Source organism: Bombus terrestris, chromosome 2, assembly GCF_910591885.1.
Source record: "Bombus terrestris chromosome 2, iyBomTerr1.2, whole genome shotgun sequence".
NCBI classification, from domain to species: domain Eukaryota; kingdom Metazoa; phylum Arthropoda; class Insecta; order Hymenoptera; family Apidae; genus Bombus; species Bombus terrestris.
Genome location: NC_063270.1, coordinates 14,332,920 through 14,349,474, shown reverse-complemented (window position 1 = coordinate 14,349,474; position 16,555 = coordinate 14,332,920). Strand labels below are relative to the sequence as shown.

The following is a 16,555-nucleotide window of genomic DNA, read 5'->3' as shown; positions in this document are numbered from 1 at the left end:
TTGCTCTCGTTTCTCACGTTGTAAATTCAATGTTATTCGAACAAGCGCAGCCGTGTAACACTCCCACGGAAAACAGGAGGAGTCTAACTGCATCGCTCGTTGCTTTGGAAATTACAAGAACTAGAAACGCGTAATACGATTTGCGGCGCTGCTCGACCGAAAACAGACACAGTCGATATCGCAGGTAGAATATGCAAACATCGTTTCACGGTCATCTTTTCTTAACACGACGACAGCTTTGAGACGATTATTATTTGGTTCGAAATCGAGGAAAATGTTCATGCCGTGTAACGACTGTAAGAGATAGAGAGGAAGGGAGAGAACGAGTATTACTAAAGTGATTTAATTTTCCAGAAACACGTGCGCATCGCTACGCTACTGCAAGACGGTGAATCCCAAGCAAGGAAGAACGACCTTTTACGATGCACTATTTTCGCCAAAAAGCATACTGTGCATAGCGCACACGCGAACGGAATATTCTATAGGAGATAACGTTACAAAATCTTGAATAGTGACGTGACTTGGTGTGTGAATTTAGTCTGAAAATCGTCCGAAATATACATGTGTATAACGTTCGGCTTCCTAATCGATACAAAATAACGTATCGTACGACAAATTAGTTTAATGATATCGTTATTAAAGATTAATGAACCGTATAGCTTATTTCCCGTATTTAAAATTGGGACGTTATTCCAATTTGTCATATGTTTGTAACACAGATATTCGGTATGTTCAATTTGATATATATACATATACAGATATACAGATATAATAAACGCATTCGAAAATGTAGCTACGTATCCGAGAGAATTTTTTGTTTCGGCTTTTTCATTTGCAATCCGTTCATTAATATTCACGGAACGGACGCGTGCGTATATAATGTTCCATTGGTAAATGCCACAACTTTCCATCATCTATATCAAATTTCGTTCCGACTCTGATCGAGTAACAAGTTTCAAATTGATCGGCGCCAACGCGCGATAGGTGCAAATATTAACAATACATTTTCCCTGTCAGCATAGGGCGCTGTTTGCCGACGCGTCTCGCCAAGACATCACAATAACGAACAGATGTTTTCCCTGTCTTTCAAAAAGAATAATGATGCAATGAATAACGAAACAAGTCGATTTTTCCCCACCTTTTTTTTCTATTTTTTAATCGAAACGATAAAAACCCATCGTTAGAACAATGCATAAAAGGGGCAGGTAGAACAATCGTGGCTCGGGATCGAGACATGCAAAATTGATAAACGCGTGGCGTTGGCGAGTTTGAATCAATAAAATTTACCTAGTCGAAACACCGTGTTCAACTCTGTTGGCTCCTCCAGTTCGTTTTTCCTTGATTGCACGCGATTCGGATAATGTTCATGATCGTCGAGTTACACTATTACCGGTATGAATGAGTCATGACCGGCTGGGACTACCGCGATACCGATACTAAGAAGTTTGCAGATAACACCGGGAAACCAGGAGGGGTTGAAGGAAGCCATCGACCAGGAGCGGCAGACGAACGGGCGCCATGACCACCCCACTCCACTCTTGCCTTTATTCAACGGCTTATCCAAAACTGGAACAACCCCTTGCTCGACTCTAGAGCACGAAACGTATGAGCACTGGGCACGAGATATTCGTTCCACCTCCGTGGCCATTCATAAAATAACCTTAAACGCAGCTTTTAACCGCTAAATACGCCGTGATTTATAACAGTATATTCGTGTTCAACGGATGATTTCACGGATCGTTAGGCTCAAGGTAAGAAGGAACAACGATGGGTGGACAACGAATTCAGCAGTCATTTTCGGTTATTTTCGTCTCTCGAGTATATTCCCACGTATAATTTCCATCACGTCGAATTATCATGATTCATCGTGCTGCGAATTATCAGAACAGTGGTAGCCACTGGTCCGATCGACAAATTTCGCGTCCTAATTTCCTGCAGGCTACCCCAAGTTGCAGGGAAAATGATAGTAGATTTTCAAATTAGTCGCGCGTTGTTTGCAGCTACGAATTTCTCTTATCCCCTGTAGCTTCGATTCCCGAGGGCCGTTGAACTCTTGCCGCATTCACAAAGTAGTCGAAGTTCGCGCGGGTCGATAGATATATAAACGAGTGGTAAGTTTCTCTCGGTACAGAACTCGGTGAGTACTCTTGCGAGCACGTACACACCGAATCCTGGTGGATCGTTTTCACCCCTTCGTGTCTGGGTAAACATCGTCGACGCGGCGTTACCGACTCCAATCTCGACTATGCCCGCGAAAATCCGGCGGGACTCGATATCACCTGGCGGAAAATCGTGACGTCGTCGAACCGTCGAGCTTATGTATGGTAAACTCGAGCTCGATATCGCAATGTCGCTCGTTCGGAGCATACAACCCCGCTAACCTCTACACATCGAGTTTACCCTACAGCTGTAGGACAGATTCTTCGTTTGATAACCTGCTACCAGCGAGGCTTGTAAAGGTATGTAAGCGTACGCCTACGGAAATATCAATCAAAACGGGACCAGAGATATCAAACGTACGATGATAAAATATTTATATGAATAACGCGCGCGTGACGAAAAAAGGACAACATACAGTTTTCCGAGCTCGTCGCTTCGATTTATGTGCGATACTGTGAACACACACTACGTCAAACATCAAATACGTACAAAAAAAAAACAAAAAAAGAAGAAGAAGAAAGGAGAAAAACTAGAACGAGCGAAGATAGGAGTTCTATCGACGAGAAAGTTGAACGGATTTTTTATCTGACTGCATACAGCGTCTAAAAGTAGCTAGTCGACTCGATAAGAGAGATGTCATTTGCTCCCCCTTAGCTCCAAGGAAAAGACGAAATCTTCTAAATCGAAGACGAGTCCCGCGCCGACAAGAATCTCGTCATTAAGATTTTTGATTTGAATGCAAATAGGTTTCTAGTTCTTCACGCCTTCGTTCTCTCTATCTCTCCAGATATTTTACGCCGTAAAGGGAAATAGACTTTATTTTCTGAAGCAGGACGAAAACCTTCGGTCGATGCGAATCTTTCCAACGCAATTCCCATTGACTTTCTAGTAATCATCGTCTTTATAAAACAACGATAGATTCTTTTATTTCGCATTTTATCTCTTTCGTTTCTTTGCAATTTTTCTATTATCTTTGTCAATCTCGCAGGAACAACGCGTCGTTCCTTCGATCTCATCGCTGGAAGCTTTCCACTCGAATTAAGATTTCAGGGTTCAGAAAACCTTTCGGGCCAAGAGACACGCGGCCGGGGCCGAAATGGATTTCGCCGTGTGCAACAGCGGCCAGGTAAGCCAAGACGTAATTTACTGGTTTCTGCTTGTTACACCGGCCGTACGACGCCCTGTCGCCATGGCGTACCTCGTAAAGACGACAGACTCGACGTAATTTTATCCTGTCTGGCCGCTCCTATATATACACATACACGCCTTTCGTTCTTCGACCAAATGAGATTTTACTTCGTGCCAGGTAAGACGGTACTTCCGCGCGCCTTTTTCTCGCGACACGCGCTAACTACGCTCGCCTATGAAAATAAAACGGTTCGCAACATCTAACCCGCATTTCCCATCGCGTTTTTCCTTTCGTCTTCCTTTTGTTCTCGCGTTACAACAGGAAGTTACCTTGATTCTACTTGATGTAATTTTACATCCTCGCGCGAGCTACGGTTCCTGTTAAACGAGAAAGAAAAAACGAGAGTCTTATTCCTCACTCTGGCGAGCAAACTGGAGAACTTGCGACAGAGTAAACGGCGTTTACGCAAAACGCATGACGTTGGAAATAACTCATGGACGTTGATCTTGCCTACCAAGGATGAATCACGCGACTCGATTCCATTTTACTGTAGCTGCGCAGTAGACGTTCGTTACCGAAAACAATATTCGACGAATTAATATGAATACTAACGGAATGGACGTGGGCAAGCAGTATCGCGTTTCGATCGGCGACTAACGACAGACCATTACATAGAAGTGGGTTTTGATATCGCGATTGCTTGGCAATGGGATTTGCCATTGAGTCGAGATTATCCTCACGGAAGGTGAATTTACACGACGATATACATAGTTAGCTAGGGGCGAGGATGCTACTTTGCAGTTCCCTAACGCAGATACCCGAATATATTGAATATATTTGACTTTCATTGAGTGAGAATTTCTTACGTGTCATCGTTAAAAGAGAATTAGGGTACAGACTATATCAAGATCTCGATGTTAGTAGAGATTAGAAAACGACATCATGGAAGCATCGGTGTATTTACGTCGGTCGAGCACGATTTCTTGATACGTATGTAAATTTGTAAGAAAGTTATCGTTGATCTAAATTCACAAATGTACCGAGTATATTTCGCGTTTCGATGAACTGGAATATCTTACGTGTCATCGTCGTAAGAAGAAAATTAGAGTACGAATTACATCAGATGGTCGATGTCAGCAGAGGTTAGAGATCAACATCAGTCGATGAAGTGGAGAAACTTACGTCGATTTGAATACAGTATCTTAATGTAGTAAATTTGCGAACAAGTGATCGTTAATCTTTATTTAATAATCGCTAAAGGCCTGTCTAAACGTTTTATTGTTCGAGAATCATTGGAAGAGTTTTTTAATTGAGAGGGCGTTCGTACATAACTACGTTCGTTAAATTCGCCGTACCTTTCGGACGAACAAACTGCTCGCTATTTTAATTAAAAGTTTCTGTTTAGTTCCGTTCTGCAGGCAGAAATTATGCAGCGCATTTAGAGCGCGAATTCAAACTAAAGTGATGAGGTAAACCAGCAGGTAAACCCGGCTAGTGGACAGGGCAGCGGGTTGATTGATCGCGTGTCAGGTTCCAGCCAACCTGGCGCCAGCACAGAGTTTCTCAACCTGGCGCCATGCTAGGTATATCTCTGACTAGCATGCAGCTTGTTCTACGATCTGTCCTCGCTTTCTTATCTACACGACATTAAGGCATAAATTTTCTGACTCGTAATTTTCTTGAATGATACACAAATGATAAATATATCCAAAGCAATTACGGAGAATGAAATAGACCTTGAAACGAACGAATGAATTTTCGCTTAATCACGATTCATCTATTCTTTTTTCTTTTTTCTCTTTAGTCACGATGCGGTAAACAAGGAAAATGACTCGACAAGGAAACGATCGAGTTTTTAATGTTTGAAACTGCAGCTTCGCAGGAATCGTGATTCTACCTATCGTTTCTATCTCGGATTTTTTCTGTCAATCACTTATTCATTTGATCTTTTTCTCTTCCCGTGGCTTCCCGCACAAGAGCGGACCTTTCATTTTGATCGACGAGTGACGTTATCATGGCTAATATTGGAGAGAGAAGCAACTCTGCTACTTCCGAGCAATCTGACTCGCTCCATCAAACATTCATGCTGTTGGCCGCGAGCTCGTGTTGCCGCTCCGTGAAAATACGCCCGATAAAATGCACTGACCTCACTCTGTTCCCTCCGCCCTAGTGGCGCTCTTTTGTGCACGATACGACATCGCCAGCCAACGCTAATATGTCTAGAGTTAGCTTCCACTCCCGTAGTGTAACTTTCCAAAATCGTTCCGCTCGTTTGAACTCGATGATCGTCGTTTATCTCACGTACATGGAAATATTTCCAAATATTTCTGTTTTTTATTATTATTTCGTTTCTTTGTTGATCATAGAATACGAGACGAGAGAAAACGAAACCTATGGAATATCGAATTAATCCTTGATCGTTAGTTCGTAGGTGATTACGATAGATTAGATTCGATTTAATTTTCATTATGTTTCATTTTATTTCATTTTCTCTGCGCGCATTGGTGTTTACTATATAAAACACAGAACAGAAATTAAGGCCAGTTATTTTAAAATTAAGTATTTCATCCTAAAATCTTGTGGATTACCCACGGTGCAACGTTAATGATCGAGGATTAAACAGATTGATTTTAAAGTAGCGGAGAACTTGTTGCGAGTGCGACACACTCGAAAGATGACCTCGGCGTAATTTTAAAATCCGTGAACATTGGACGGAGAAACGACAAGGGAAGTAACGGCAAAAGAGGATGGACAAGAAGAGAGACTTCTGAATGCAAAGAGAGGAGAGTGAACTCTAGACCACTTCGTCACACTCGAGAGAAGACAGAGAGAGCACGGCAGCTTGTTCTAGTTTACGGTTCTCAGAACGAACGCAGAGAAAACTCAGCTACCGTGAGCCTTGGGTGGCTAAGAGGCTACCCCAAAATTGTCGTAGTACTCAGTCGGATTTGGTGTCGAAATAAATCGGCAAAGGTTGCTCGCCAAACCGTATCTTTATCCAGGATGCCACTGAATGAAACATAAGAAAATTATGCTGCACGTGCTACATGGAAGATACCTTCGTATCAGGATTTCGAAGAACACGCATTTTTTGAAAAAAATAAATCCTTGCGATCGTCGATCGAATCAGTGAGAAAAACGATTTTTTTACAAATAGATTGCTGATGCTTATGCATTTGTGAAAGATTGAGAGATGTGCAAATACACAGATTAGCTTGCAGAAATAATTCTTAACCTTCATGTAATAAATATTGGATAAAAATTTATCGCAAGTCATTCCAGTAATGATTTAATATTTCTGTTAATGTATATATATATGATTTGAACCATAACTGCGCAGAGATTCATGCAAGTCATTGCCACATGTTATCAAGCAGCGTTCAATTGATAAGTGGAAAGATACTCTGTGTATGATGGTCGAGAAAAATACATTTATCAATGACATTCCTGTAAAATATTTATGTTTATATTTACATAAAAGTAGATGTATTAAACAGATATATATATATATATCTGTAATAATAAATCCGTAATATCCGTAATAATAAATAATAATACAATATTATTGTTTATTTCATGAATATAAACTGTTTTTGTGCAATTACAAATATCTAGTCACAGTCATTTAGTAAATATAAATATTTTATAGTTCAAATCATTATGGAATTACAATGATGACGTTGTCAGGGTATTTGAAGATGCTGAATTTGAGAATATTCGTTTGAGGAATGCAAATACGCACGACGTTCATAGTAATACGTAGATTAATGCCCATTTGATCGAAAATTCTCTCAGAATTAACTTCTTTGTCCTTAAATGTATCCTTATAGTAAATGTCTCTTATGCCAGAGAATCTTCTGCTTGTCGATTTAATTTTTGATTTCGATAAGTCGAAATGAATAGCCGTGAAGAAGATACTTATATTTATAGTTTCTTGATATGGAACATTATATTACATTCTTTACTAATGTATGTATAGCAGGATAAGATTACTTCACATAACATCGTATCATATTAGATATTATATAACATTAGACGTGTAGGACACATACGTCTTATTCAAAATAAGATTGTTTCACATCTAATACTGTTCCAGAACGAAAACAGGAAAGTGTCTCACGTTATTCTCTGTTAACATTTTATTAAACATTACAAAAAAGATAGATGTTTCCTTCTCTCTCTCTCTCTCCTTCTCTCTCTGTTATTAAAAATTATGTGATTACATTATAAATTAAGTTATTAGCTTCAACACCGACATATCAGAGCTTTATTTTCTGTCGGACATTTCAGAGGTCGGTCGCCAGGCGCATTGAAAACCACCTGTCTACTTTATTACATTTTGTGGAAAGCGCGACGCATATCGCCGCCCGTGAATAATTACACTATTAATTTGAAAGCGCATAATTGTAACCAACTTCCATACGTCATAAATTTATTAAAGCAGCAATTGCTCCGCCAACGATGTTTCATAATGCAAAGAAAGATTCTAGTTAACATTTTTTTCCAATTAGACATGCATCGTTCGCTTTTCACAAATTCACAACGTATTTAGCGTCGGTTGATTTATCGCTTTAAGAATTCGTGACAAGATTCCTTAGTTCGGGAGGCCATTATTCACCGAAGGATCGGTGCATCTGTGGTGAACATCGTGTAATTCCTCAGGAACGAGGCAGATCCTCGAAGCGTCAGGTGGTTCCCAAACCACATCTGATCGATAGAAACGTGGTTTAAGGACAAGGGGCACCGTCGATGGAGCGCTCAATATCCGTCGTACATGAAGACAATCGTACGTGGTCGATGGTAATTGATACCGATTGTCATCAATTGCAGAACCATCTCGTTTTCTCTTCTCGACCTACAGAATAACCAACCAGTCACATCCTACATTCTTTTCACGTACGTGAAATATTCGCAACGTGTCGCGAAAGTTCACCGTGTCGCCAAAGTTTCTCGCGAAACTAGATTCGTTCGACGCTCCGAAGTTATGAGCTGTCTGCTATTCCTCCGGAATATAACAACTTGAAAGTTAACGCGAAACAACGGAAGATATAATTGCAAACAAGTTTGAATGAATTTGTGGGCAAACGTGTCTTTCAAAAATATAGCGAGCAAATTTCTTTTATCTAAATAAACATAAAAATTCCGAAGTATTTAGTTACTTTATGTATGTAACGTATGTATGTATGGAAAGATCTCATACTTCGAATGAAAATCTGGAAAAAGCACGATCTTGGACGAGGAGTAATTCCGTCTCGATAGTGTCAAAAAGTGCTGCTTATATCCAAGGAAATAGTTACCGCTAAAGTGACATATTTTAGATATTCGTCGCACGTTTTCAAAGCATCCGGTGTCAAAGAGCTCGCAGAAACTCTTGCGGGGAAGCAGCACGAATCGTCGTCCACTCCTTAGAGAGAATTTTCCTGAATTCGTTTCAACTGGATTTCCCATCTTTCAGTCGGGTATACTTCAACAGAGATGGTCGCATACACGTACAAAGAGATGACAGAGCGCCACTTGGCCGACGCAAACAAAATGTATCTTGATGGAACAATACTTTCGTTTTCCTCTCGTGTGTGATCTGTGCCTAGACTGTTTGACGGCATGTACTCGAAAAAGGGAAAACATACACCACGTATTATTACCGTCGAATCACGTTTCATTCGGCCAGATTCGACTCGAACTGGAAACTTGTTCTAGCAAATCCTCCGTCCGGATGTTTCTAGGGTTTCAGCACAGAGACTGACACGGGAGTTTTTGTCATTCGGCTACGAGACGAGTGTCTATCTTTTCCGTATTACGACAAACCGAATTTATTCGAATCAACTTTCGGAGTACATTTTTTTTACCTGTTCGTTTAAACGTTCCGATTTAATGTCACGCGATTATCGAAGGCCCGACGAGACATCGAGGTTGATGGAAAGGAGGGCAGGATTAGCCCAGAGAAAAAGAGGGTTGGAACGGAATCGGTGGAAAGTCGAAGAAGAAAAAGAGAGGGAGAAGAGATAGAGGATGGTGGGGTTGAGATGGCGAGAATAAAGCAAGGGTGGTGATCGATTGCGTCGGTACATGCACAATAACAGGGGGATGAAGTCATGTGTCCGGGCTAAACAGCCCATTTGCCCAACACAATGGAAGCGACGTTGCTGTGGGCTCGACTTAATTACCAGAGGCTGCCTTTGGCAAAGACCAGCGAGGTAAAGAGAGGCGAGAGGACACCTTATCGGAAGCGATCTGAGTCTAAGCTCCATTTAGCAGACTTCCACGAGCGCAAAATTCACCGAGAGATCGATCTCCTTCTCTATTAAATTAAATTGTTCTTTCAAGATTTGAGTTTCAAAAATAATTTCATTTATCGAGTGGATCGTCACTTAACTCTAACTGTATTGTCTGAAGGAGACACAGGAAAAATGTCAAATATAATAGTATCTTTTCATCTTAGGCGTCACCATGCGTAATGTAATTATTAATATTCATATCGTACAAAGAGTAAGGATTATGTCTCATATTTGAAACAGGATAAATTACGAATGTGCGCATTACCTACCGTAATTTTCATAAACTTCACAACTTCGAAAAGGCCACTGCTTTAAAGACGGTAGAGCTGTAACAGAAAATATAGTTACACTCAATGCACAATTTAAATAAGAACTAACACGCAGAGGAGATAGCAATGACGCAAGAATTCTATTAAATAATGGCTGATCCATTACAGTAATAGATAGTATTAAAGCTTTATGCCTGTATTTTTCAATGTCGAAACACTTGAAACCTAATTTATTTTATTTATATAGGTTGACCCATTTAAATTGATATACATGATCATCTCAGAAATTGTTTAACATATCGATAAACTTCTTGTATAAATATTGACTGATTTCAACAAGTTCATAATTTGATGCAATTAGTTTCTTCTTTTACTCCTTGGTGTAACTGTACAGCATTCAAGAAAGTAATAATAATAATTTATCTTTATTCTGAAAGTGACCATATATTTTTGGATATATTTAACTTCCACAAAAAAGGAGCTAGTCAACCATATATTGGTTAGAAAAACTTAGGAAATACCTTAATTTCAAATGAGAGTAATTTAACTAATTTCACTCAATACGATTCTTAGATCTTTAAAATTAACACACGATATTAGGACGGAGTAATACAGATTAACTACCACAACATTTCGATATTGATAACGCTCATGATAATGATAAAATTTCATTCCTTGCGTTGATGCCTATATGACTATTGAAATATACATATATTGAAATGATACAACTACTAATACCGTATCGCCTACATATTACACAATGCAGCATCAGCGATTTATATCATACATGTACTGTTCTCTCTTTTAGTGTGTTATCACAGCAGAATATAAAAGTAAATCACAAATAGATAAACGTATTATAGAACGCATTATCAGTCGATATATTTTGTTTTTAAAGCAAACGATAAGAAATCAGCAGTTCGACCGCGTATAATACACACTATAGCAAACGGAGTAGGGGAAACGCACAAAGTATGAGAGTTTAAGGTGGATTGCTATCTACTATGCTCATCATTGTACATTGTGCCATCGCGAGTTCAAGAGTAATTTTAACTCGGAATAGTGTTTTGACAATATCGTTTCTGCTGATAAAGGATGACTTATCCATTTTTTACGCTCCTCGTTGGAGCTTTCTTGCTATTGTGCTTCTATTTGTATTTGAAACACAACCATTGGAAGAGAAATGGAATTCCAACTGTCAAAGGATGTATTCCAATCATGGGCCACCTGTTACCCCTAATAACGGGAAAAATGAATTTTGCCAAATTTATTCAAGGAGCATACAAAGAGTACAAAGATTATAGCATGGTCGGTATGTACAAAGGAATAAAGCCAATGTTACTTGTTCGAGACCCTAATGTAGTGAAAACCGTGCTGCAAAGTAATTTTACGAGCTTCCACGAAAATGGGTTGAAAATCGAACCGGATGTAGATCCTCTTGTATCCAAAAATCCATTTTTCTGTTACGGAGACGTATGGTCGAACGGAAGGAAACGACTAACCTACGCGTTTTCCAATGTTAGATTGAAAATCCTTTTCGTATCTGTCACCGGAGTGTGCAAGAAATTCGAAAATTTCCTGAACAAACAGCTACAGAAGAACAACAAGTACGAAGTCGAACTGAAATCGTTATTTTTAAAATTCACTGGTGAAGTTGTGGCGAACGCTGGTTTCGGCATCGAAGGTCACTGCTTTGAAGATGCACGAAATGCAAATTCCTTCGATCAACTTTTTGGAGATACATTCGCGGAATCATTAGTATCTATAATCAGATTCTACTTTCCATCTATTAATCGCTTCTTGAAGATCAAATTCCTGCCTAAACGATTGGACCAATTCTTTAGGAACATCGTCACAGAAAATCTGGAAGTCAGAAGAAAGGAACTAGTACCTAGGAATGATTTCCTGCAATTAATGATCGACATGGAAAAAGCAGGGGAGCATATCGATGAAGAGGTTGTAGCGGCTCATGCAGTTTCTTTCTTCGTTGACGGAGTCGAGACATCCAGTGTTACTTTACGTTTCGTTGGATACGATTTGGCTATTCATCCAGACATTCAAGATAAGTTGAGAAACGAAGTGATATCTACGATCGAGAAGCACGGAGGTTTGACGTACGAGGCATTGAAAGACATGACGTATATGAATCAAGTGATTAGCGAATCTCAAAGATGTCACGCAGCTATATGCTACATGCATAAAGTGTGCACAGAGGAGTCCGAGTTGCAAGGGTCAGATGGATTGACCTATCGTGTAAAACCTGGCACCGATATATTCATATCCGTTCATGGATTGCACTCTGATCCTACATATTGGATTGATCCAGAAGTTTTCGATCCGGAACGATTCAACGAAGAGAGAAAGCAAACAATAGAAAAAATGACATTCCTTCCTTTCGGTGAGGGGCCACGAATTTGCGTTGGAATGAGAATGGCTATGCTACAAATGAAGGCTTGTTTGGCTAATTTGTTAAGAAATTACAAATTGGAATTATCTCCAAAAACCCACATCCCGTTAAAAATTTCGGCAAACCATATTTTATCCGAAGTACCTGATGGAATTTGGGTATATATCTCTAAGCTTTGAAGTTATTGTATGGCTTCACTGTTACGACTTTTAATGGCAGGTGCCTATCCCTGCTATCTTTTTCTACTTGATAATAAATTACAATTTCAAATTTTGCCTTATTTAATTCTAGTTATCCTCCTCCGAGTCAACACTCGTAGTCGCCACTTATCCTTGCCAATAAAAGCCTGTTGTCTCGAATTAGATCTCGTCTTCGCTAGTTTATTTATTATCTTTGTTCTTAGCAATCGCCCAGTAATCATTTTCCACATTAGTGGGTGGTTCTTCGAGCAAATCATGTGAAAAATATAATAAACCCTGAACGATCGCAATGTTCGATCAACCACAGGGATTAGCAACATATTTTATCGCGGAAATAAATATATATATACAGATTCTTTGAATATAGGTTCAGTGATTTCTGATGGAATATAATTTAGAATAATTCAATTTTTCTTCTAGTGTGTAATTTGGTGTACTTATAGCTAATCTGTGAAGGTTAAATCTATTTTTCTCCCAATTAAAATCATATATTTAACTTCCATAAACAAGTATTAAGTTATTTATCTGTAGATTACTAAAAACTCATTTATTTAGGAAATATTTTAATATTAAATATTAGAAAGTAAGTATAGTTCAATCTATGCAATTATTAATTACTTACATTAGCACGCGATATTGTCAGAAAATAATACAAACGTTTAGGGTACGAGAATCATTTTGACACGTTTACACCTCCGTTCCTGTCAATGACGCCTATGTGGCATTGAAATGACACGCTTATAACTGTCATGTTATCAACATACATGTAACATCATGTATATATTTGCCTTTCTGTGTTTCCTCGCACCTTATCATTAAATAACACAAACATAACAGAGATATAGGTAAAGGCATGATATATAATATTCTTTCATATTTTTAAAACAAAAAATAACCGTATACTTTGATCGTAAACACTCGCACGATAGCAAGTAGAGTGGGAGGAAACGATTCAACCATGAGAGCCTGAGCTGGATTCCACTGCGACACGTTGATCATTCCACATTGTGCTTCCGAGACTGTTCGAGTAGTGTAATTCAGAATAGTGCTCTGACAACACTGCGGTAGAAGATGGTGTCTGCATTTTTTACGCTCCTTACAGGGCTGTTTCTACTATTGTGTTCGTATTTGTATTTGAGGTACAACCATTGGAAGAGAAATGGAATTCCTACTGCTAAAGGGTATGTACCAATCCTCGGCCACATGTTACCCGTATTGATGAAAAGAATACACTTTGGCCAATTTATCCGAAAAGTATACGACGAGCACAAAGATTACAGCATGGTCGGAATATACAACGGAACAATACCAACACTAATTCTTCGAGAGCCTAATTTAGTAAAAACCGTGCTGCAAAGTAATTTCTCGAGCTTCCACGAAAATGCATTCAAAATCAACCCAAACGTGGATCCTCTTCTGGCTAAAAATCTGTTTTTTTGCACTGGAGACGCATGGCTGAACGGAAGAAAACGTCTAACCTACGCGTTTTCCAACACTAGATTGAAGGTTCTTTTCGCAGCTGTCAACGGGGTCTGTCATAAATTCGAAGATTTCTTGAACAGACAACTAGAAACGAAGAACAAGTTCGAAGTCGAGTTGAAACCGTTATTCTTAAGATTCACTGGTGAAGTTGTAGCAAACGCTGGATTAGGCATCGAAGGTCATTGTTTCGCGGATGAAACAACTCCCAATGCTTTCGATCAGCTTACTGGAGACACGTTAACCACATCACTAACAAATTTAATCTGGCAATACTTTCCCTCCATTGGTAGTTTGTTGAAGCTCAAAATACTTCCCAAACGATTAGACCAATTCTTTAGAAAGGTTGTTGCAGAAAATTTAGAAATCAGACGAAGCGAGTCGATATACAGAAATGATTTCCTTCAATTAATGATCGATATGGAAAAAATAGGGGAGAAAGTCGACGAAGATGCTATAGCGGCCCATGCACTTTCCTTCTTCCTTGATGGAACCGAGACGTCTAGTCTTACCTTAAATTACATTGGATATGACTTGGCCATTCATCCAGACGTTCAAGAAAAGCTGAGAAAGGAAGTGATGTCTAAGATCGAAAAACACGGAGGTTTTACGTACGAAGCATTGAAGGAGATGACGTATATGAATCAAGTGATTAGCGAATCTCAAAGATGTCACACGATTGCAGGTTTCTTGCATAAAATATGCACAGATGAGTTCGAGCTACAAGGCTCAGATGGATTAACCTATCGTGCGAAACCTGGGACGAATATAATCATATCCTCTGATGGTCTGCAGTGTGATCCAAAGTATTGGATCGATCCAGAAGTTTTCGATCCGGAACGATTCAACGAAGAGAGAAGACAAACTATAGAAAAAATGACATTTCTTCCTTTCAGCGATGGTCCAAGAATTTGCGTTGGAATGAGAATGGCTATGCTGCAGATGAAAGCTTGTTTGGCTTGTTTGCTGAGGAATTACAAATTGGAATTATCACCAAGAACGCAAGTCCCATTGAAAATATTGCCGAATTATTTTATGATGGAAGTAGTTGGTGGTATTTGGGTATATATCACCAAGCTTTAAAGTTATCGTTGAACTTTTCAATGCTTGTATTAATATTACAATATTATAGAATATTATATTATTATTACAATATAATATCGGAATACAGAATTGTACTACATAAAGTCAAATTATTATTTTTGCTGTATTGACTATTTTTATGTAAAACATTTTTATGTGTTATATAAAGAAGTACATATATATTGTAATTTTCTACGTAATGTATTAGTCACTACATTATTTCTTTTTTTAATGGACAGATTGCAAAATAAAATGATCGTAACCATGTTATTTTTGTACATTTTATAATAAATTGCGATTTGCAATTATATGCATCTCACTTGCGGCGGGAATTTGATATTATCGAATTCATACAGGAGTAGAGCAAACTTTGATATTAGCATGGAAGATGTATGAACGTGAAAAATTAAAAAGTATGCGATATATAGAATTTATGAGAGTGTGTCGAGAGCTGATATATATCCTGTGCTTCAGAACAAAGGGAGTCGAATGAGTTTCCGGTGTGGTTTCTCCTGTCTTATATTGCTAGGTAAGTCAAATATATACAAATGTATCAAATATATACGGATGTATGTTCACATACACATTCTATATTTTCTATGTATATCCTATTAGTTGTCTCGTAACTTATGTGCGATCTATTGGCCTGTTGACTGAGTCGTTTCTTAATCGGAATTGTTTTTAATCCTTTGTGTCGCTTGAAGGAGACTCAGGTAAATTACCAAATATAAGATATGACAATTTCACATTGCGGAAAATGACAACTTTTACAGACAAAGAAATAAGAGATTCTGAGTGTTTTGTTACTTTATTACACCGTCGGTTGATAAATTGCGGAATTACAGATTCATCAATTTCAATTGAGTTTTAAATTATCTTAAATAGGATATGCTGTGCTCATACATACATCGTGTTATGATAATGGTGTGATACATAATTAATCGCTACGATCTAACCGATCTTGTGATTCGCATACCGTGTGATAAAACAACGGCATTGAAACAGTGTGTAGAATGATAAACGATAGTAAACATGTATTAGAGTGTGCCCGCTGTTGGGAATCTAACCATCCTGCCCCTGCTGGACCTACCGCGATCATTTAAATCATTTGTGACCAAGTGAAACGGCATATAAATAATGGGAGGAAAGGGGGACTCAAACACGGAATGGGCAATTTAAGTAACCAGCTAACTCGTTTCTTCTGGTTAACAGATTAAAAAACACATTGATTCCGAACGGTTACGATACAAAATTTATGTGAAAATAAATGCGATCAATGCTACATATTGCTTCGTATAGTTTGACGCGATTAAATAGAAAAGGTTGCTTTCTAAAAGTTGCTTATCAAATATGAAAATTCTTGTGGACGTATTGTTTCATTACTTATCTTTCGTACATTACGCGTGCTGTACCTCGAAACGGAATAGAGATAAAGTTTCTCGGGAAACAAAACAGTTTTCCGATAGTTTCGTGCAGTTAGCGTGAAAACTTAACAGAATTCGTGGAGCCTAGTCATTAGCCTAGGACAGAGGAACACTTTTTCTCTCTTTCAC

At 38.7% G+C, this 16,555-nt stretch overlaps 3 protein-coding genes across 9 annotated transcripts in view; 2 read left to right on the top strand and 1 right to left on the bottom strand.

Moving 5' to 3' along the window:
- The window catches only part of LOC100649250 (protein Fe65 homolog), a 150,081-nt gene that overhangs the window by 114,848 nt on the left and 18,678 nt on the right, over positions 1-16,555 (bottom strand). For 5 of the 7 annotated variants that reach the window (XM_048414415.1, XM_048414414.1, XM_048414410.1 and 2 more), the window contains exon 2: positions 9,834-9,890. The exons of 1 other annotated variant lie outside the window; for it this stretch is intronic. The gene's annotated coding sequence lies outside the window, so the exon portion shown is untranslated. Of the gene's footprint in view, positions 1-9,833; positions 9,984-16,555 lie in introns of those variants that run through there. One more of the 7 variants, XM_048414411.1, reaches the window with a different exon arrangement.
- On the top strand, positions 10,827-12,510 carry LOC100649988 (cytochrome P450 9e2). The gene has a single exon (XM_003393819.4). The coding sequence runs from the start codon at positions 10,929-10,931 to the stop codon at positions 12,417-12,419; it is 1,491 nt and encodes a 496-aa protein (XP_003393867.1). The 5' UTR covers positions 10,827-10,928; the 3' UTR covers positions 12,420-12,510.
- On the top strand, positions 13,364-15,272 carry LOC100649871 (cytochrome P450 9e2). The gene has a single exon (XM_003393818.4). It carries the CDS (start codon positions 13,512-13,514, stop codon positions 15,000-15,002), a length of 1,491 nt encoding a protein of 496 aa, XP_003393866.1. The 5' UTR covers positions 13,364-13,511; the 3' UTR covers positions 15,003-15,272.